Raw genomic sequence first — 22082 nt, forward strand, 5'->3', positions numbered from 1 at the left:
GGCGCTTCTCCAAGTTGTATTTTATTTTATTTTTTATTAAAAAAAACACTACGGAGGGGCTCAGCCCCGCCCCAGCAGTGCCCCCAGCGTGTGCGGCTCGCCCGGCCCCCGGCCAGAGCCGGTGCTCGGGGCACGTCCTCGGGGCCGTCGGGCAGGGTCCCCCCGGGTCTCCCCGCTGTGGGGACGTGGCAGGGCCCCCGCTGCCGCCACACGCGGGGCCTGCCCCTCGGGGCCGTCAGCCACGGCACCGCAGCGTCCGTGATTTCAGAGAACCCGCCGTGTCCGTGATTTCAGAACCCGCGTGCTCCCTCCGGGCACAGCCCGCTGCAGCGCTGCCGTCAGCCTGGCAGGTGGGCAGAGGGCGGCCGGACCTCGGCAGGAATCAGCGGGCACTGGGGTTTCCAGCTGCGCAGCAGTTCGGTCAAGCAGCTCTGGACAGAACGATTCTAGGGCTCCAGCCTTCTTCGGATCTCATCGGCAAGCCCTTCTCTTGGGATATCAACCTACAAGGCAAACAAGGAGGAGCAGTCATCTGCCAGGCCCGTGATACAGCTCGCAATTAGAATACCGTCACTGACTGAAAACCCAGAGCCTTTCAGCAATTGCTAGAAGCACTTTTGAAACCTAGTGTAGAAAGGCATTCTCCTCACCTCCTCTCTTGTTGCAACATCTCGCAGCTTGACAACTCCATCTGACAGTTCCTGCTCTCCTATAATGGCAGCAAGAGGGATCCCCATGTCCTCACAATACTGCAGCTGTTTCAGCAGTGTAGGATCCTTCTTGTACAGCATTTCTGCCTAGAAAGAAGCAGCAGTGAATCATCAATGCAAAGTTTGCTCTGATGGATCTTGCAGCAAAACTGCAGGCACTGAAACTGCATGGAAAACTCTGCCTCATTACTCCTGGAGCAAGCGACTGGCTTTAGTGCTCTCAGATGCCTTCCTTCTCTGCCTGCGAGATCTCAGGCAGGCCACAGTCTTGAACAGACAGCTAGTGCAGTTGGTCTAGCTGGTCCAGCTCCCCCCTGAGACTCTCCCTCCCTGATGACTTACAGCACCAAGCCCACATCCTTACTTTACCTTGATCCTTGCATCCCATAGCTCAGAGATTAGCTTCAGTCTTGCACTGAGTAAGTGTTTCTGAGGTGTAGCCACCAGCACTTGTGTCTCAGTCGTTCGAACTTTCTCCCCAGAAGCCTGCAGGGACAGACACACTCATGGAAGTCACTGGCTCAGAGGGAATCTGAAGCTCACAGCAGAAGCTCACCTAGGTCATCTCACTTGACCTAAGTCCTCAGGCGTTAGCTCTCCAAAACAAGAATATTTAAAGGCTGATTGTCGCTATTCAGTGAATATTACTGAGCAAGGCTAACCTTTCAGAAGCAAAAAGTGTGCGCAGTTAAGACAGCCTGGGCAAGTTTAATGAGTCCTCCAGTGCACCTGCATTCTGACACACTATCTAATCATGTCCTGCTGTTTCTGTGGGACCTTGACTTTCCTCCATCCTAGATGAGAGCTACACCGCTTTCTAATCTATCTTTTGATTCTTCAGATGCAAACACTTTGCCTCAGCCTCACTTACTATGAATCACAAGCTCAGAAATAAATGCAGGGTGATAAATTTCCCAACTGACTTTCCTGTTATAGAATGAGTGCCACAGATATTATTGAATTTATAATTTCACAATCTCCAAGACAGAAAGCTTCACAAGCACGAGACAATTAAAGTGACTTGGGAACAAACTTCAGGGAACGGATGAGAAGTCAGGGGATGTCTATACTTCCATTGTTTCTGCTACAAAATGCTGGCCATGACTGCAACCTGATGAGCTACAGGAGAGAAAAGGGCTCTGTCTTCTGCATGGACACTCAGGCATGAGATGACCCACCCTCTCCCCCCAAATCCTTTCTTCTTGAACACTGTAGAGCTCTGTAGTAAGTAACAGACTGCTTCCTAGAGCCCTCCCCCATGTGACACACTGCCAGCAGCACCTACCTTCACTCTCTGCTCTAGGATGGAGAAGATCCGCTCGATCCCTATGCTCACCCCCACACAGGGCACCTTCCGTCCCTTGGGATCAAACATCCCCACCAGACCATCGTAACGACCGCCTCCGGCCACGCTCCCAACGCTGACCAGATCTTCCACGTGGTCGTTCTGCTGCTGCAGCAGGACAGCCTCAAAGATCACCCCTGTGTAGTAGTCCAGGCCTCGCGCCAGGCTCAGGTCAAACGAGATCTGTGGGACACAAGGGAAGCCCCCTCAGCGCCACGCTCGGGGCTGCCCAGACACCAGGGCAGCACCCCCTCCTGCCTCCGCCCCTCCTCACCTTCCCTGTGATGCCAAACAGGGTCAGGTACTCAAACAGCAGCTTCATGTCCCCCAGACCCTCCTTGGCCAGCTTGTTCTGGGACAGCTTCGGGTCCTGGAGAAGCTGCTCGATCAGGTCCAGGCCACCTGTGGGAACAAGTCATGCCTCACATCTGCCAGCACAGCAGCACCTGCAACAATGGGCCCGGCCAGCTGCACGTGCTGCTTCGCTCCCCTCCGTCCCTGCCCCAGGCACGCCAGCCCCTGCCTGGCCTGGCAGAGAGCAGCTGCACTTGTCAGGATCATGAGGGAGGGACGAGGGCTCCATCCCACCGTGCTCACCGTGAAGCTGGACGTACTCCCCAATGCGATCTGCAGCCTCGGGAGAGAGCCCCTTCTCTCCTACCATCTCATTCTTTACGTACTCCCAGGGCACCTACAAAACAAAACATCCACTACTGGCCAATGCTCTCGTCACCCACCATCTCCACCATCCCATGTATTCACAACGTGCGAGGTAAGATAACATGCTTCTTGGTGAGCAATTTCACTAATGATCTGTGTCGATCTCACAGGGATTAATTAAGATCATTGAAATTGCCATGTCTTATTCTTGGCCACTGCTACCAGCCTAAGAGCTCTCCAAGTCCTTTACAAACACCAGTGGCTTAATTATTGTGATGAGAATAGCCATGACAGTGCCCAGCCAAAGCCGTCCAGCCCCTAAGACTGGAAGTGATTTGCCCTGAGAGCACAATGCTTACCTTGTCCAGCTTGTCTATGGTTGAACACGTAGTTATGAACTTGCTCTCCGGGATGCCACAAACGGCCAACACACCATTCAAAATTCGTCTGTCATTGACCTGGGGAATGGAGAAGCATGCTTAGCTGAGGAAAGATGTCCCACCACAGTTTCCTCTTGCCCTTGCTCAAGGGATGCTAAAAGCTGCAGCTGTTGAAGACTGTTTGTGCCTTTTGGCTGGTGTCTCAATCCCACAACACACTGAAGCCAGGAAGAGAAGGCACAAGCGTGTGAAAACCACCAGGCTCTGACCTCACCTTAATGAGAAAGTCCCCAAGCTGCAGGTCACTCAGGATCTCGTGCACTATCTTCACGCACTCAGCATCAGGAAGCATAGGGTCAAACTGGCCAGCGATGTCAAAATCCTGAGGCACAAGCAGAGGCAGACTCTGGTGTAGCTGGACTGTGGCTGAAATCTGGCTCTCAGCTGCCATCCTGTGCAGCACTGAATTCTCGCTGCTTCAGCGCTACCCCAGCTCCAGGCTGGCTGCGCAGGGCCTCTGCTCCAGGCGCAGCTCAGCCAGGCACCTCACCTGGCCCCGCAGCTGAGCACAGGCCGTTGGTATAACCCAGCAGTCCACGCCAATTCCCAGCTCTGTCCTCCCAGGCAGCCCTGTCCCCGCTCCCCTTTCAGCAGGCCACAACACTCACGCACTGGTAGAACTCCCTGTAGCGGCCCCTGGTCGTGGCCGGGTTGTCCCGCCTGTACACTTTAGCGATGTGGTAGCGCTTGATGTTGGTGATTTTGTTCATTGCCAAGTAGCGAGCGAAGGGCACCTGGGGGACTGAAGAGTTAAGGACAGGAATGGGGAGATCCTCTGAGCTGCAGAAAGCTGAACCTCAAAGCTCCCTGTCTTCGTCTCACTCTGCTCGCAGACCCCCAACAGAGCTCTGAAGAACAACCTTGGCTGACAACGAGTACCATTGTCCTGAGAACAACGCGCTCTTCTAGCAAAGGGACAACTCCATTCCCTCCTTCCTAGCCACAGTATACCAGCACCCTGCAAACGCAGGTCTTTACTAGGTCACTTTGCTCTCGTAAGGTGCAATACAGATAAAATTCAACATATAGTGCACATGATAAAGAAGAGAGCTTTTAGGTGAGGCGTGGAGATGGAGCCGCCCCAGGATGGATGCCTGCTTTGTATGTGCAGCAAACATTGCTGCTCTCTCACAAGTACCACAGCACTGGAAATGTGGCACAGCCAGGACAAGAGGGCACAGAGGTGGGGACCGTAATAAGCACGAGGTACAACCAGTAGTGTGGAGCATACTGATGCATGGCCACAGAGTAGGGAAGAAAGGGCAGCTTTGCTGCAGATACTGGACTGACTGGGAGGTGATTTGAGGCAGGGGCCATGCTGATAAAAGGCCAGATGGGACGTCCAATGTCCAGAGGGAAGGAGGTTTTGTTCATCCTGATGGGAAAAAGCTGGGATTTGCAGACAGGTGAGGACAAGGACGATCCGCCTAACACCTTTAAACTAGGCAGGGTGGCAGAGACCTCAGTTTGTCACCGTCCCTGCCACCAAAGACATGTACTACGAGTGTGTGGTAGAGGCTACTGCAGGATACAGTCAAGTCGTAGCGCAGGGCCAGCAGCTCTCCACCTTGATCCTGCAGCTCATAGATGAGCTTTGAGTTGTCTCCGTACTTCCCCATCAGCGTTTCCTAGGGAGAAGCGAAAAAAGAGCGACTGTCAAAGGAGGCAAAGGACAGCGAGAGGGTGCCCAGCATAGAGGACAGACAATGGAGCCTGATGTCCCGAGCAGTTAGTCCAACCCAACCCACAGCTTCCTTGCGAGGAGTCATTTAGGGGGGATGTTTTGTTTTGTTTTGTTTTCTCCCCAGGGCTGAAACCACTGTGAGGAGGCCTTGGTTTCTGCAGGGCAGGAGCAGCATGCCCTTCCCCATCTTCCTGGGGTCCCTCAGCCCGGAAAGTAAAGAAGGGCAGGGAACAGGCTGAGGTTCCCCTGAAGGAGAGCAGGGGATGGAAGTGTGCCCCAGCCCCATGGCGGTGCTCCCGCAGGCCCAGCAGCGGAGCCGGGAGCTCTGGGGGACACATCCTCCTCCCTGGGGCGGCCCCAAAGCGGAGCTGCCCCCCCTCAGCCCCGACCCCAGCGGCGATGCCGGGGGCACCCGCAGCCGTCTCCGGGCCTCACGGGGGGCGCACGGCAGCCCGAGCCCGAGCCGCTGGGGTCCCCCCCCTGTCGGCCCCAGCCCGGCTGTGCCCCTCACCCGCAGCTCCAGCACGGGGGTGTCGATGGCGGCCGCCCCGTGCCGCTTGAAGCAGGCCACGACGGTGCCGACGAGCCGGTCGCGGAGCGCCACCTGCGCGGGGGGGTGGTCGCGGGTGCCCTGCCGCGGGACGGAGAGCTGAGCACCGGCACGGCCCGGCCCGGCACGGCACGGCCCGGCTCGGCCCCGCCGCCCCCGCGCCCCGCCGTTACCTTGGGCGTCTTCAGGGCCGAGCCCGCCGCCAGCCCCCGCGGGGACACGGAGAGGGGCCGGCGGGGCGCGGAGCACCAGGCGGCGGCGGCGGCCAGGCGCAGCCGCAACATGGCGGCTCCGGGGCCGCGGAGCTCCGGCGGCGGGCGGGCGGCGGGCGGGCGGCGCGGGGGCGGGGCGGGGCTGCCGCGGCCGGGCTGAGCGGGCGGATCCGCAGCGCTTTACGGCGCGGGCGGCGCGACAGTTCCCGGGGCCTCGTCGCCTGCACCCGCAACATGGCGTCGGGCAGCGGGGTAGGTGCGGGCCGCCGGCTCCTGGGGCCGCCCCCGGGGCTGCCGGGCCGGGCTCGGGCCCCTCGGGGGTGCGCGGGCGGGCGGCCGGGGGTATGCGGGGGGGGGGGGGGGGTCCTGAGAGACCTCCGCGCCTGCAGGGCTAAAATGGGGGGGAGCGGCCCCGTGCAGGGCCTGGGAGAGCCCTCGGAGAGCCCCCTGCTTTCCAGTCGTGCCTCGGGCGGCCCCTGGAGGAGAGCAGCCCGCGGGGCCTGGGGGCAGCGCCCGCCTTCCCCTTCCCTTCCCCTCCCCTCCTGCCCTGCTGCTGTTGGGCTCCCCCGGGAGATGGGCGGCCGGCCGGCACGGTGTGGTGCTGGAGTCTCTGCCTGCTGCCCCTCCGTCCTTCCCGTGGCCGCGGCAGCTCCCGAGTAACCCGGTTACTTTAGTGGCGTTGCTCAGTTCGTGTAACAGGGCAGCGAGGTCTTGCCGCCTGGATCCTGCAGGGTTTGGTGTTGGGAATGCGAGGTGGGTCCCGTTTGTGTAACCTGGCTGGTTCAAACCAGCCTGGCTCTCACCTCGAGTAATAGCGACTGGCTGTCAGCACCACAGGGCTGTGTTTTTGGGCTTCCTTGGCAAATCTTCCCTTCGTTTGAAGCCACTTGCTGAGAAGCAAGCAAAGCCGAGAGGGCACAAGGAGCAGGATGTCTGCCAGGGAATGAGGTGGGGCCTGTGCTTTATTTTCAGCTGCTGGGGTTTCACAGAATCATAGACTGTTCCGAGTTGGAAGAGACCCATAAGGATCATCGAGTCCAACTCCTGTTTGTGTTCACATTACTTAGAGCTGGGCTTGAGATTCTTATATAGGCTTTGCCACTGATACTGGGCAGCCCAGACGGGCTCCATGTCCACAGCGAGCAGGAGGGCACTTCAATCTTTTAATTGTTGTAACTTACTTGGGAAATACTACCTGTCACCCAGAGCAGAAAAGATTCAGGGACTCGCAGCCGCCTTCACCTCCACCAGGCCAATTCAGAGAGGCTCCTTTGGATGTTGTCTAACCAAGATGCCCAGCTCAGAGCTGGGTTTGGTTTGTTCCGTTGTGCTGGCGCTGGGGAGAAAGCAGCAGTTTCCCTTTTGCTATAAGAGGAGAGTGAAGCAGCAAGTAAGTTGCTTTCTCTTGGGGCTCCGACCAGCTATGATTTGTGATAATGCGCTGGCATGCGGGAGGATCTTGATTCTGGAAAATACCCTAAAACATTAATTTACACTCTGTGATATTTTCTTTTCTTTTGCTCAGGGTAGTTAATAAAACCTGTTATGACATGCTTAAAGTGCTTAAGAAGCTCTGGGAATAAATGAGAATTTTTCTACGCTTCCCTAAGGCATTTTCATTCTTATCAGTAGTTGTTCACTCCATTTGAAGGATTGCCAGAGGAGAAAACGTTAAATGACTGTGCTGCTGCTAAAGCTTCAAATGGGATTTATTTTCTTTGGATTGTGATTGGATTCTTGATTTGGCTGAGCGGAGAAGGCGGTGGGTGGGTGTGGGCCCTTTTTTCCCGGAGGTGTTTTAAAATACATCCATCCTTTTTTAATATGAAGCTGGGAGCCTCTCACTGCTATTCCGAGTGAAATGCAGCTTTCTCGCTGTTTGAGAGCTTTCTTCGTAAGAAAGTAAAGAAGCATCCAATTTGTGAGACAGGCGTGGGGGCTTGTGGCCCTTGTTGCATTCCAGCCTGACATGGGGAAGGGGCTGCCTCAAGCTGTTGCTGAATAGATGGGAAAGGAAAGGATTCTTGTCGTGTCACCTCTGCCCTCAGCATTGGTGACGGTTCTTTCCGGAGGGGACTTTTACCCCAGTCTTTGTCTTTATTTGTTGCCAACTTTACCTGAATTCTGCTTTTTTTTTTCCACCCAGTTTGTCCTGTCACTGACAGCTTAGTGTGCTCTGGGGGGCTGGTTAAGGGCCAGGCTACCTCAGAGATGCTTCTTCCCTTCCCTGCTTGACTGAGATGGGGAGGTACAGGAGCAGGACAGCTTATGGTGTGTTTCATACAGATGTTTTCCTGGTATCTCCCCATCCTGGCTTGACATTTGGAGTTTTCAGAGCTTTTTTTTTTTCTTGTTTGTTTGTATTCCTGTCTTACGTGAAAAACTCATACTGGTTCCTGAGATTTAATATCAAACTCAGTGCCTTGATTCCTGTAACCTGTTGACATACTGCTGATGTCTTTGAGAGCAGGTATACACATCTTTCTGTATTCCTGCATCTTAATCAAAGCCTTTATAGCTCGTGTTGTATTTCATGGCTTCCTCATCTGCTATTTGCAACTGAAATTTAATCAGCTTTGGAAGAATCACGTATGATCTGCTAACGACTATTCTGTGTTCATCAGGTAGCACTTGTATGGTCTTGGATCAATCAGTTTAAATGCCATTTGCCTCTGTTTTTTGGAGGGAAGGGATGGGTGATCTTCTCAGGAACTATTAAGATAAACTCATTACTTTGCTTAGTGCTTTGAAATCCTAGAAGAAGTAGATATAGGCGTGCTGAGTATTATTCTCTTAAGCTCCATCCTTAGTTACTGGATATGAAAACAGATGACACAGGAATATAATGTAGTGCCCCTAATTTACTAATTTACAGAAGCCAAATGATTCCATTTCTTTCCCCATTCTCCTCTTAGAGTTAGTCAAACTGTGTAACAGATGTTAATGCACTTTGTTCCCTTCTCAGACTAAGAACTTGGACTTCCGTCGAAAGTGGGACAAAGATGAATATGAGAAACTTGCAGAGAAGCGGCTCACGGAGGAGAGAGAGAAGAAAGATGGTGGGTAGTGTACTGGCTGCAGGCAAGCTTTGCTCATTTGGCTGTGAATTGCCCAAATCCTCTGAGCTTTGGGTGACAAAGCAGCTAGAAGTGAAATCCCAAAGGGAAATAGCATCAGTTCAAGGCTGCTTGCTCTTATCCTTTTTCCTGGGCTAGCCACTGGATATGTATTTTTTTATAGATGTAATTACTGAGATTCTTTGTCTCTGGCCTATTCTTTATGGAGGGAGAGGGATAATCAGCCACTGGAAATGGGAAGATCTGAGAGCATGACCCAAGTCAGATCTACCTGCATCTAATAGTCTTAGTTTTTGCTTATGTAATGAGGAGGAAATGATATCTTTTACTGACTTCAAAAACAAAACAAACAAAAAACAACCAAATCCCCTCCCCAAGTGCAATTTCTGCATGAATCACATAGTTTACAGGTTCCCAATAGGCTCCTCTTCATCAAGGGCAATGTAAAATCCAGCAGGTAAAGCTTGACCTTTTCTGACAAATACTTAGTATTTTTGCTTATGTTTTAGGCAAACCAGCTCAGCCCGTCAAAAGGGAACTTCTGCGGCACCGAGACTACAAAGTGGACCTGGAATCAAAGCTGGGGAAAACCATCGTCATCACCAAAACTACCCCTCAATCAGAGATGGGAGGGTAGGTTATGGTCTTTCTGTTGGAGTCTGAGTTGTGTTGGTAAGACGGGGGGTTGTGATAAAGCAGTGAGCCCTTACAGAGGAGTGGTGGGGATTTCTCCTCCAGTGTTTGAGCTGTGCTGCACTGAATTGCACCGAAACTGCGTCTTCTGGGATAAAGTATGGAAGAGAAGCAGCAGGCTGAGCCCCTTCTGATGCTCTTGCTTGGTACCAGTGTTGCTTTGCCCTGCTGTAGGAGCAGTTGAGGCAGATCTCTGCTGCCCACTTGGGTTTTGTTAGCCAGGAGGCCTTCTTGCAGTGAGGCACTATCTGCAGTTGATATGATGTCTGAGCACTGGGAGTGGGAGAAACATCCAGATACCTCTCCTTAGGAATGGCATCTGGCCACTATTTGTGTAGATCACGTTTGGCCGAAGGCTAGAAGGATTCTTAGCACATCCAAAGCCATCCTAAGTGTCTCGGGATCGTAGCCTAATAGCCAGCAATGCCAGGGAGGTGCAGCATCCAGGGATCGAAATGCAGGCCATGGCTGGGCTTCTGCATTAGCTGTTAAGGTGGGTGGAAAGCACTGCTCTATAAAGCAGGGGGATGATTCTGTGAGGTGATAGGCATGGGAAGGCTCACCGTGCAGCCAGGTGAGAGCCTTCAGTGGGCTGCAGTCAGGAGCTGAGGTGGAAACCTGGGCTGGTGGCCAGTCTTGGCATGGAGGAGGGCAGCACTGGGGGGTCACAGAGTCCAACCCTCCCCCTGTCCTTTGCAACTGGAAGGGGAAGATGCCATGACTGCTGTCATTGCAGATCAGCTCATGTCTTGGTTTCTGTCCTCTGTCAGAGGGGCATAAGCATCAGGGTTGGTAACTCCAGATGTTAACTCGGGTGGCTCTGTAAATCTGGCGTATGGCCTTGCACGTGTCCTTTCACCAAGGCTCTCAGTGACAGAGGTAGCTTCCCCCTTGCCCTGGGTAGTGGAGCTATGGCCCAAACAAAGGCCTGATCACTCAGGGGCTCTGAGCCCAGGTAACCCAGCGGGTGTTACTTCTTGTAATGCTGGGGCTGTGCTTGTTTCAGTACCTCCAATGAGGACTTGCGGTATCAGACTAGTTTGATTTTAGGCTAGAGCAGCGGTCTGAGTTACAACTAATAGGTCCAAATGATATGGAGATTTTGAATTTTAGATCATCTCAAATAGTTGTTCTGTGAGATGAGGTTTGTCTCATGCTTTGGAGTTCATGTTTTCTCTCTCTCTCCTGACAGGTATTACTGTAATGTATGCGACTGTGTGGTGAAAGACTCCATTAACTTCTTGGATCACATCAATGGCAAAAAACGTAAGGATAATTTTTCTGCATTGTTGGGGGGCTGGTGCAACTCTCTGGGCTGTTCCCTTCGTGCATCACCTGTTTCTGAGTTCTGAACATTCATACATGGATTAAAATGAGATCAGGGTATAGGCAGGTTTTACTGTGAGAGCTATGGAGATGTTGCCTGTATCTCATGGCAATCTCTCCAAGTTGGTGGACTATTTGGGTGGAATAAGGCTGGAAGAAATAGTAAGTGTCTGGTAAGGTGGAAGTGTTTTCCCCACTCTGAGAGTCTGCACTGCAAGAAGCTCAGGGTCAGCAAATCCTGATGTCTCCTCTGAAAATCTCAAGAGAGGTTTTTTAACAGCAATGAAACTTTAAAGCAGTTCTTAGAAAAGTAAAAGGTGTGGGACTAGCCTATTTTTGGATCGTAAGCTTCTCTTTGTAGAACCAGAGTATGAAGCTCAGAACTAGCTTGTCTCTGAGCTCCAGGGCTTTGAATCAAGAGATTACAAGGATGGAGGCTGTGGGTTGCTGAAGTACAGCAGAGACAGGGGTGGGATAGGATGACCCCAGAGTTGCCGTGTCTTGTACAGCTGTTCAGGTGTGATCACACACAGTCTGATCTCCAGAGTGCAAAGTATAAAGCCCACAGATTTCTGGTTCTTCTCTCCGCTGTTGCGATCATGCAGGTAAGTTATCCTAAGATAAAAGGCAAGAGAAGAGGTCCTTGTTGATTTGCCTATATCTTTAGTATGTTTACCTTGAGTAAGAGGACAGTAGTGCAGCGTAGTCAAGGAAAGTTTTCTATAGCTTGTAAATGAAAAGCCATTGCATGAAAGCCCTGTACTTTTATGTGAATGGGAGGATGACAAAGAAGCGCTTTGTCTGACATGTGAGGGGGTCAGCAGTAAGTCTGTATGAGAGAATCTGGAATCTGAAATAACTGCTACATCTTTGTGCGTGGTCCTGCGATGAAGGGTTGAGCTGGGGCTGGAAGGGGGCATAGCTCTTTGGTATAATGCAATTTACAGTTTGGGAGCTTTTGATCCAGCCCACAGATCTGGCTGCAACCTGCTTGTTCTGGCAGCATTCTTGCTAGGTACCAGCGCGTAGTTTGAGCTCCCTGGTGCTGCTGCATCCCCGGGACAAAAGTGTGCCCAGTTACTGGAGTCAGCAGGCTGTTTGGATCGACTGGGCAGCGTGGGTTGGAGACATGGCTGGGGGTGGCCCTTTCACACTGGGCTCACTTATGAGTGGAAACCTGGGAATCTGCTCTAAACAGCCACTGGATCGGAGGCCTGTCTTAATACTTCATGTCTTTGCTTTAGTTAGAAATGTGCTGTGTAATCAGGATCTTACTGAAAGCCACTTGTTTGGTTTGTCCCACAGCTGAGAAAAAACAGCTTGGCAGTTTTATTCTGACTCCTTTTTCAACACTCCAGTCATTGTTTCCCTGACCCAAGCTTAAATTCCTTGAAGTGTCAGAACACCAGCATGATGGGGAGCACCCTCATACAGAACCTTAAAAGAAAAGGCTGCATCTTCTTCCTTGTTACAAATAATAAAAGGATCACTGTAGTCAGTGACTGATTTAGGTTATTGTATCCCCTAAAATCTCCCTAAATCCGCCCTAATCCCCTCTGACATAAGAAGTCCCAATCCATGCAACAGTGTGGGACTAAATGAGGGTGGAAAGTGTATGCCTCTCTGGGAGGAGGCATTGCTCAGTCAGACTCCCCAGGCTGGGTGTGAATTACCTGGCATGTCCGTGGGTAGAGACGGTGTGGAGAGGAACCCCTGAAGGCTGGGCAGTCGTACAATACAGTGCTGGGCTCTGCTGCTCAGGGATTTGGGAGACTGTGCTGAGTGGTGATGGGATGCCATGCTCACGTACTTAAATGGGGATCAGAGAAAGGGGCTACGTACAGACCTTTAAAGGCTAATAATGTTGCTGAACGCGGCTGGCTCTGTTCCTCCAGACCAGAGAAATCTGGGCATGTCCATGCGGGTGGAGCGCTCCACGCTGGACCAGGTGAAGAAGCGCTTTGAGGTGAACAAGAAGAAGATGGAGGAGAAACAGAAAGACTATGACTTTGAGGAGAGGATGAAGGAACTCCGTGAGGAGGTGAGTAAGGGCAACAGCTGATGAAGTGGAACCCCCCAAGGAATGTGTTTCCTGAGGAGGGCAGCCCTGGTTCCTAATCTTGTACTAGCTAGTGTGGGCTTCTCATCTGCTGCTCTGAGTGGGTTTTGTTTGCTTGTTTTTTTGTTTGTTTTTGTTTGTTTGTTTTTTAATTTATTATTATTATTATTTTTAACTGTTGCTCTCCCTGGAAATCCCTTTCTTCTCCTTGTGTGTAAGGATAATTTTTGACACTGAAAGTTTCTACTGAGAGTGTAGCACAGCCCTGGCAGTGCACCTGTTTTGTGTCCCATTACTTGTGTTTGTTCTTCTGTGCTCTGATAAGCAGACCTGTAAGTTCCTGAGGTGTGACATGGTTCTGGGGATTGCTGGGATTCCTCCTGTGTGCAGCGTGTTGCTTCTGTGCGCCCTCCCCAGGCGTGGAAGGGTTTTGTGAGCAGCGTGCTGTGCTGTGACGTGTGTGTCTGTGTGTGTGTGGGGCAGTGAAAGGTGCCGGATTCCTCTTAAACCTGGGCTTAGGTGCCAGTTCCCTGAAATGACGATCAAATTTATTTGAAAAACAACTGACAATGTTCTGACAGTTGAGGAGCTTCTGTGCATGCTTCTCCTTCATCAGCAGTCACGTGAAAAAACAAGCATTAAAAACTGCTGCCTGTTTGAGTCTCCCTGCCCAAGCTCTGAGCTTTGCTTCACAGCAGGGGTGCTCTGCTGGGATCCCGCGCAAGTCCTGGCACTCGAGCAGCCCTGTGCTCTGCTCTCGAGCAGGCCTCGGTGCTGCTGAGGCTAATCTGTCTGGGGGAGGCAGAAGAGGAATGCCCCTGCAGCGCAGGGCATGCTGTGGGTTGAAAAGCTACTGTCAGTCAATGCGTGGCAACAAAGAAATTAGCAGCAGCTTTTGGTGTAGCTTTCTCCAGGGCCTGGCTGTTTTCAATAGCTGCAGAGCAGTAGATGGAGATGGGAATGGCAGGCTCAGTTGCTAAGTTGGGAGGTGAAGCCATACTTGTGTGTCGCCCAGTACAAGCCTGGCACCGTTCCAGGGCTTGTGATCCTTACAGAGCAAAACGCTTTGATTAGCGCAGTGCAAACTCTTTGATGCCAAAACCCCCAAAGCCACTTAGAGCTCAACTTCTGTTCCAAAGAGCAGCTGTCACTCCGCCGTGCTGAAAGCCAACAGGCAGTGACATTCAGCGTTACAGCCGTTGGAACGGGGCATCATACACTGGAAATGTCTCCTGCTTTACGAACAGCCCCTTCTTGCCTCAGCGTGGATTCCAGGTGAAACCTCCGACGTGTTTGGAAGCGAGAGCTGATGATTTCACAACACTTCTCTTTGGCTACATCCTCTGCGTGTGACTTCCTTCTTGGGGTGGGAAGTGAGTGGTCTGTAGGCAGCGGGAAACCTCCTGGAAGGCTGCAGACCAGGATGTTTGCTGACTATTTTCTTTCTTCAGGTACAGCTTGGGTACTGTTGGTAGAACTTGGGTGAACTGCAGTGCCCAGTGTCTCAAAAGCTTACTTGGCTCAGGAGATTCAAGTTATTTTGCTGTTCTTTTCCTTGCTGCAGGAGGAAAAGGCGAAAGCCTACAAGAAGGAGAAGCAGAGAGAGAAGAAAAGGAGGGCGGAGGAAGATTTGACATTTGAAGAGGATGATGAAATGGCAGCTGTGATGGGTTTCTCTGGTTTTGGCTCAACCAAAAAGAATCACTGAGCAGCTCTGGACTCTCCTCTTTGTTAAAACAGATTGTTTTTACCCAGGAGACTCTGGATAATTCTTTAAAGACTTGACTGAGGACTTGTATCTAAATCTCCCAGTAGAAGTTGGCCGGAGGAGTCGAAAAGTGATTCCATGCTCTACCTGTGCTGCAGAACAAGCTCCACTTGTCATTAGCTTCCCATCTCCTTCTGTGTCCTAGATCTGGCTGCTCATCAATGCTCTTTGGCCTTGTGTGTGCAGGGAAATGTTCTGCTGGGTACATTTTACTGTCAATAAAGTGCAGCAGTTCTGTACAGATGGCATTGTTCAGAATTATTTTAATTGTCAGCTGGGCATCATTGTTTTGAGGTCATGTGTTTAAGGTGCAGAGAGGGATTCAGCTTCTTTTTGGATCATGTAACTGAAGGAACTGTGCCATAGTGAGTGAGCAGTGCTGGTTTGTACAGCCTGAATCTTTACGAGTTGTGCTGAAGCAGAGCTGGGGGCTGCATGGAGCCTGGGTTGCTGAAACTTTTCCTGTGTATTTTATCTGTAAGGGATACTTCCCTGTTTTTCCTTGTGTTTTGTGCCATAACTTTGATATCTCTGATCCAAGGGAGGAATTCCTCCCCAGGACTGATCTAGGGTAGAGCAAATGAAAAAACAGTGTGCACAATTTGCCCAAAATAAACTGATAGTTTTAATTGGCCCGTTGGTGGGAGTTTTATTCCTTCTTTGTTTTGAGAGCTTCTGCCTCCCATTGAGAAAAGTTGCTGATGTCTCCTGAGGTGTACAAAGCTAGTGGTAGTCTTCTGGGGCCCTCAGAAAATGCAAAGGTAGGGCTTGTCTGCCCTCTCCCTGAGCGGGTACTTGCTCAGCCGCCAGCTCCCCTGTGTAGGCAGCTGCTGCCATTTTTTGCATTTTAAAGTAGTTCTGGAGGGGCATGTAAGAAACTGGGAGAGGGAAGGGAGGTGTGGACAACACTGGGGACCTGCATTTCCATTAGGCAATCCAAGAGCAGACTGGGCTGCATTCCAGAATTTACCAGCCTTCATATATCAAGGGGCGCTTTTACCCTGTCTACTGGCTTTCAGTGTCATTTCACCTCTGCCCTCCCCTAAATCCACTTTATTTCTGCTTTTATTTACTTCAGTCAAACCGTGTGTGACTCATTTCCGTCTCCAGTTAGGATTTACATTTTGCGTGGCTGGGTTTTCATAGCTCTGTCTCGCTCCCTCTCTCTTTTATGTATATTGATGAGATCCTCGTTCTTGCCCTTCTCTGTACTTTTATGAAATTTCTGACCCAAGGAAGGCTGAAGTGCGTTTAGCCTGCTCTTTCTAATACATCTAGAACAAATCCTGTAATGCTCTGCTGCTGTTTTAATTCCTTAATCTTAGACTGCTGACAGCTTCATTGCCTCGGGTCTTTCCACTTCAATTCAGATTATAATCCCCGTTGAAGATGCTATTGAAATGATATATAGCCACTCAGATACAACTGTCCTTGGAGGTTTGACCCTTTTAACTTGGCAATCCTTTGACTTCAGCAAACACTCCCCAAGCACTTCAGCTGCAAGGCGACTTTCATTCCAGCCACGTACCCAGCACTGCTCAGACTGCAGCACGTGGCTCCAGCTGAATGGGAGAGAGAAGATGCCTGTGCCTTTGTGCCCTCTGGGGCAGCAGAGGGATGCTGCTGTGGTTCCATTTCATACACATTAGAAGTTTAGGTTGTTTCAGACAAGATTTAGTAGCAGCCATTTTATCCCAGCCACCAGCTCTGCAGACACCCAGCCCCTTGTTGCAGCCTGAATTAAGTTTGGACAAATGCTCCTGAGCTGTGCTGCGGTCCAGTAGAGCCTGGTTTGGGAAGGGGCAGAGGCTGCACCGCACCCTTCAGCTGTCCCAGTTTGTTGCCTTGGTTTCCCTATGGTGCACGCAGCCCCCCAAGGGGTGAGGTGCTCCTGCGTGCCTTCCCCTCCTCGCTGGGTCAGAGCCTGGCTGGGGCTGACTGAGCCTTTCGGCCCCTCAGCTTGCTGCTACTTGCAATTCCCCACCACCCTGCCCCTTGCTTGGGAGAGGGGGAAGGAAATCCCTCTGCAGTACAGGGGGGTGGGAGACGATTTAAGAGATTCTTCCCAGCCTTCTGCTAAAGCCTGATCCCTAAGCTCAAGCCCAAGGCCATCTGCAGCCCCGGGCCCAGCACCCTCCTCCCGGTGCCAGCATCTCCGCGCTGCCGCTGCGGCCCCAGTGCTGCCCCTGGGGAGCGCGGCTTTGTCCGCCCGCTTGCTGGGAGCGCTGGCGTGTGCAGGAGCAGATACAAGCTCTTGCCGGATTCCCAGCAGCAGGAGCTGCCTCTAGCCAAGGATGAAAAGCTGGTTTCATGGGAGGAAATAATATTTAGAGAAGAGACAGATAGCATTCTCTGCGCGCTCTGTGTTAACCCTTTGCTCCCACCACTGCGCAGTGCTGCTGTGGACTCTTTAACACTTTGCTCGCTGCCCCCAGCACGGGAGCAGGATAGTCCTTGGCTCTTCGTTAGCACTATTCATCTCTTGCTGGTGCTGCACATACCCTTGCAGATCTTAGGGTTTTGTCTGGGTAGGCCTCAGCTCTGCAGCTCTCTGGCCTGCTCCCTGCCATCAGCAAGTGGTGCCCAGCTGCTCCGTGCCCGCTGCTTCCCGCTTCACTCTCGCCCTGCCCGCAGCCCCTTTTGGTGTAGCTCTTCCCCAGGTTAAAAGTGGGCCAACCAGGAGCTGGTGGAGGAAGGAGAGGCGATTTTTATGGCTCTCATACTCAGCCTGCCATAACCTGTCTCATGTCTCTGTGTTCGGAGCTTGGTTCTTGCTCTCAGCACCTGGCAGAGGGTGCAAGGCTCTGCCTGGGCCATGGAGCAGTTGCTCGCGGCGTGCAGGATCGCCCCAGACCTGTGTGCACCTCAGCCCCTGCCAGGCTGGGGGCTGCGGTCAGCCTCAGCCTGCCTATTACTGCTCCACCCAATTAAATATTGATGGCAGTGTTTGGAGAAGCGCTCAGGCGTCACAGCAGACTCCAGAGAAAACAAAAATCCATCTTGCTCTCACCATGTCTTCTCTCACAGATATCTTCTTCCCTGATCCCCTACTGGGGGGGGGGGGGGGGGCTGAAGCGCTATGGAGGGGCTGAGCACCACATGCAGCGTGAAGCTGCTTTCCCCCTTTCTTCCTACCTTCAGAGGCAGCGGGGGGGTTGCTGTGCACTCTCCTCCCTGCCTTCTCTGCTGCCACAGCCCGGGCAAGGCTGGCTCTGTTGCTGTCTCCAGGCCGGTGTTCAGGACAAGAGCAGCAGCAGCCAGATCCAGCCCAGCATTCCCACTATCCCAATGAAATGCCAGGGTTTTCCCCCGCATCAGGGAAACTGGGGAAGAGATTCAGAAGAAGGGGGTCCCAGCCCGGCCCCATGCACTGAACAGCTGAATCGTCCTGCTCCGACACCTCCCCACAGCACCCTGTCTACGGACACCCTGTTCCCTAAGCGCCACCTCCATCCCGGTGGGCCTGTGCCCTCTGTTCCATGGAAGCCACCGAGACGGCAGCACGGCCACCGGTGTCCCCTTCCAGGCTCCATCAACCTCAGCCCAACCTGCCCCTGCTTTCCTCAGCCACGGGGAGGAGGTGTCCCCGGGGGAGACCTTAAATACCTGCAAGGTGAGGGTCGGACCCCTGGCTGGATCCAGTGTGTCCAGAGAAGGGACGGAAGACTGCGGTAGGGGAAGGCAGAGATGTGGGGGGGCTTCACTGAGGTGGGAGGTGTTTGCTTCCCATCCAGAGCTTGGAGGCCACCATTTTCCAGATGGGAAGCAGGGAGCAGGGGATGCCTACACCGAGGTCGTGCTTGTCCTGGAGACCCGAGGAAGCTGGGCCACCCTCCACACACTTAATGCTCAAGGCTGAGCCACGTTAGGCCAAGAGGGAAGCAACGGTGCTCTTGAGTGCTCCAAGAGGGGAGGAAGGAGGTGGTCCCAGTGGCTCCCCCATGCCACCAGATCTGCTCCTGCAGCTGCATGCAGCTGGTGGGCTCTGTGGAGGGGCTCGTGAGCAGAGGGGAGCTGTTTTCTTTATTGCAAGCTAAGTAAAAACCTTCATCAGCTGGAGAACCAACAGCTCCAGGCTGAAGAAGGGCAGTGATGGGGAGGAGCAGGGGAGCACCAGGACTGGGCATCCGCAGGACCTCTTCAGGGGATTTGTGCTCCCGGAGCAGATTTCTGCTGCTGGAAGCGTCTGCCCGGATCCCACGTGTGCTGGTGCTGCTCGGCTGTGCTGGGCGCCTCGGGGGGCCGTAGCTCCTCTGCGGAGTGGGAATATGGTCCCTGCTCTCAGCAGCATGTGATCCACCAGGCAGCAGTGAGCCCAGGGGCACGGACATGCCTTTGTTCCTCCTTCTCTTTCTTTTCCGCCTCCAGATTTTTTCCCCTGCTTCCAGCCCGCTGTGTATGCATCACCCCCCTTCCTACCCACAGCTCCTGTCTGATTTTCCTTCCTCTCTACAAATATGTGCTCCCTCATGCTGTTCTTCCTCCACAGGCTCCTTCCCGTCCTGTTCCCCTCGCCAGCTCTGCCTCCCCAGCTCGCTCTCCTCTCCCTTGCCGTCGCTCCCTGTTTCCCCACGTGCCCTCCTCTTCCCTCCCTGCCTGCTCCTCTCCCCTTCCCCAGCCTCTCATTCCCTGTCTCCCCTTCTCTGACAGTTTGGGGGAATCTGTCTGTGTCAACGCACAAATTCCATTATTTATTGGCTGAATGAGGCGAGGTCCTACACTCATCCGTAATTGTCTGCAGATCAAAGCGCCTGCTGATGGCAGCTTCGCCTTCTTGCAGCATAACACCACCCCCAGCCTCCCGGGGGGGTCGGAGGCTGCGCGTCGTCGGCACCCTCAGCGACTGATCTCCCCGACAGGGAGGAAAGAAGTAGGGCTGGGGCGGGGGGAGAAAGATGTGGGGAGCTGCCTGGGGCGGGCAGGGATGCTGGGGGCATCTCAGAGGGCCTGGCAGGGGGTCAGGGGGAAGGTAGGGGTGGTCCCTGTCCTGGGAGCGGGGACACAAAAAGAAGCGAGGGGGGCACTTGGGAGCAGGAAACATTCCCATAGCTGTCCAGCACTAGAAGAACTGCGATTTCTTCTGCAGAGATGCATCCCCAGAGATCCAGGATGGCTCCGTAGGAGCAGAAGGCCACAAAACAGAAGTGGGGACCAAGGAGACGGTGCCTTTTTTTGCCTTTCCTTCCTGAAACCGCCAACCTAGCCCAGAGATACAGGGCTTTGAGGAGAAATGCAGGCACACGTTTGTTGTTTGGGTATTGATGCAAGGCGATGTGTGTGGGGAGAGGACAAGGAAACATCAAACCCAACTCCCACCCCTCTGCGAGGAGAGGAGAGGAGAGGAGAGGAGAGGAGAGGAGAGGAGAGGAGAGGAGAGGAGAGGAGAGGAGAGGAGAGGAGAGGAGAGGAGAGGAGAGGAGAGGAGAGGAGAGGAGAGGAGAGGAGAGGAGAGGAGAGGAGAGGAGAGGAGAGGAGAGGAGAGGAGAGGAGAGGAGAGGAGAGGAGAGGAGAGGAGGATGGAGGATGTGAGGTCTACCTGAGCCCCTCTTCCCTGGAGCAATCTTTCCATTTCATCCTGATGCGTTGGGGAACCTCGGCTTGATGAACCCAAATCTTCTCTTCTACAGACACCAAGAGACAGACACCATCATCAGTCCGGACAGCGTGATCCCCTCACAGTGACCAGTGCATGAAGTTGTCTGGCTCAGGTCATGGGTTTGTATGCCTTTAGCTATTATTTTGTCCCCAGCATTTCCTCCTTGTAACACCTCCCTGGCTCTACGATCAAACCTCCTCCTCCTTATTCCTGCACAGAGTTCAGGCAGTTTCACTTAAGCTTCTCCCTGTAAGTTAGTTTTTCCAAGCCTTTAATCTTTTTTAAATCTTCTGACAAAACTTCAGACACAGGCACTGTGTGCAGTATTCCAGGAATGGCCATGCTGGTGCCTGATAGAGCAGAGGCATCATCGCCTCTTTGCCAAAGCCTCTTCCATTCTCCCATGCAAGCATCTTACCACTGCCCACCCTTACTTTCCTCCTCACTGATCCCCCTTCCTTCTCAGTCCTTCTCAGAGTCCCAGGAGAGGACATATTCTCACAGGGCATTTTAGGGGAGACCTCTAAGAAGGTGTCCGGGAGAGGACAAGTGCCAGCCCCAGCACAGTGGGGACCCCGCCCTTCTCCTTCTGATATGGAGCTGATGTTCCAGAAGAGCAAAGCAGCAGCCTTGGAACAAGCTCCTTGTGCAGGCTTGGGCTTGCAAGAAAATCTCCCCCTCTGAAACAGGAACAGAGACATCGGCTTTCTGAGTTGCCATGAAGTTTGTGTCCCATACGGAGGACACAAGAAAACTCCACTGACGCACCCTGCCCATCAGTGTCCCTCGCCTCGGTGAACGCTTCACCTCTGAGCAGGGTGGGCTGTTACAGACTGGGGTTTTCGGAACTCCAGTGTAATTCTGCTCACTCTGGACCTCCGGAGGTCTCTTTTTTCCTAATACCTGAGATGAATTTTCCTTGGCCATCTTGTGCCCATAGCTTCTCATTCTCTCCCAGGGCACCCCTGAAAGGAGATAGGCTCCATCTTTCCTTCAAGGAACTGAGGAGGTCAATTAAATCCTCAGCTGTGTTCTCTCCTCCAGTCTAATGAGGGTCTCAGCCTCTCCTCACACCATGTGCACTCCAGACTCTGGCTGTATCAGTGACCTCCACTGCACTGGCTCCATTTCATCAGTGTCTTTCTCATACTGAGGAGACCAGTATGGTCCTAGCATGGTTTGATACCTGCTTAATGCTTCACATACCAGCGCCCAAGGGCAGGCAGGGTGCCCCACTAGCCCTGATAAACACATAAAGATGGCCACCATCCCCTTCAGGGCACTGTTTTTTCTCCCCAAGGGAAGGCAGGGAGCAAAAGCTTCAGCAGAGAAGGAGCCTTGCGGCTTCAGAGAGCCAAGCCTCCGGCATCTGACTCTGCGCAGGCAATGGGGGAGTGATGTACAAGCTGCAGGGCCAGCAAACAACCAGACTTGTTCTCATTCTCCACCGGGAGCCCCCCCCCCACTGTGGTTTTCCTCGTGGGCAGTGCGAACTATAGCTGCTCTCGCTTCTAGCAAGAAGGGAGCAACAAGCCCACATGCATGGCTGGGCACACGGGTGCCTTGGGGAGCTGGGGGAAGGGATATACGGTCAAACAGGGACGGCTTCACTTTCAGACCCTTCTTCTGCCCCACAACGCAGCGGTCAGGGAAACAGAGCGACAGTGGTGGCTGGGCAAGGCTTGGTGCTGGCGGGCAGCTGGCTGCCTGCCCCCCCCTTTGCTCTCTGCATGGCTTTTCCAAGGCGGCTCAACCTGCGGCACCTCCTGCTGCGTCCCATCCTGATCTCCCTGGCTGGCCTGCCAAGGCACATCAGTGTTGACCTGCGGCAACTGGCCACCCACCCGCTGTGCCAAGACATCTCACAGCAAGCCAAGCCCCCCTTTTCCTAGCTTCCAATGTCTTCCAAAACCAGGCTTATAGCTGTGCCCTGGTTCTTTACCCCAAGAGAGCAGGGGTGAC

At 53.1% G+C, this 22082-nt stretch overlaps 2 protein-coding genes across 3 annotated transcripts; one reads left to right on the forward strand and one right to left on the reverse strand.

The window, feature by feature from the left end:
- Positions 1–8: 8 nt before the first annotated feature.
- On the reverse strand, positions 9–5699 carry LOC310881549 (histidine--tRNA ligase, cytoplasmic-like). Of its 2 annotated transcripts, XM_083798995.1 has the most exons (12): positions 5563–5699; positions 5351–5470; positions 4688–4783; positions 3764–3889; positions 3370–3477; positions 3075–3173; positions 2653–2746; positions 2330–2457; positions 1996–2238; positions 1080–1196; positions 651–797; positions 9–503 (listed from the first exon to the last, which is right to left on the reverse strand). In XM_083798995.1, exons 1-12 carry the CDS (start codon positions 5671–5673, stop codon positions 447–449), a joined length of 1446 nt encoding a protein of 481 aa, XP_083655121.1. In that variant the 5' UTR covers positions 5674–5699; the 3' UTR covers positions 9–446. The 2 variants fall into 2 exon arrangements, with proteins under 2 accessions (XP_083655121.1, XP_083655122.1); XM_083798996.1 differs by lacking the exon at positions 5351–5470 and having other exon boundaries at positions 5563–5694.
- A 14-nt stretch (positions 5700–5713) lies between these two features.
- Positions 5714–15159, forward strand: ZMAT2 (zinc finger matrin-type 2). Its single transcript, XM_083799007.1, has 6 exons — positions 5714–5853; positions 8567–8660; positions 9188–9311; positions 10564–10637; positions 12593–12738; positions 14321–15159. Exons 1-6 carry the CDS (start codon positions 5836–5838, stop codon positions 14462–14464), a joined length of 600 nt encoding a protein of 199 aa, XP_083655133.1. The 5' UTR covers positions 5714–5835; the 3' UTR covers positions 14465–15159.
- The last annotated feature ends 6923 nt before the right edge of the window (positions 15160–22082 follow it).

This window comes from Anser anser, assembly GCF_964211835.1.
Source record: "Anser anser genome assembly, chromosome: 14".
Lineage (NCBI taxonomy): Eukaryota > Metazoa > Chordata > Aves > Anseriformes > Anatidae > Anser > Anser anser.

Excerpts from the sequence above, each read along its gene's own strand:
- LOC310881549 (XM_083798995.1), bottom strand. The coding sequence starts at position 5,673 with ATGTTGCGGCTGCGCCTGGCCGCCGCCGCCGCCTGGTGCTCCGCGCCC. Across the intron at positions 3,478-3,763 it reads ACAGGGAGTTCTACCAGTGC|GATTTTGACATCGCTGGCCA; the intron begins GTGAGTGTTGTG and ends CTTGTGCCTCAG. Across the intron at positions 2,747-3,074 it reads CCATAGACAAGCTGGACAAG|GTGCCCTGGGAGTACGTAAA; the intron begins GTAAGCATTGTG and ends TTTGTTTTGTAG.
- ZMAT2 (XM_083799007.1), top strand. Across the intron at positions 10,638-12,592 it reads TCACATCAATGGCAAAAAAC|ACCAGAGAAATCTGGGCATG; the intron begins GTAAGGATAATT and ends CTGTTCCTCCAG. Across the intron at positions 12,739-14,320 it reads TGAAGGAACTCCGTGAGGAG|GAGGAAAAGGCGAAAGCCTA; the intron begins GTGAGTAAGGGC and ends TCCTTGCTGCAG.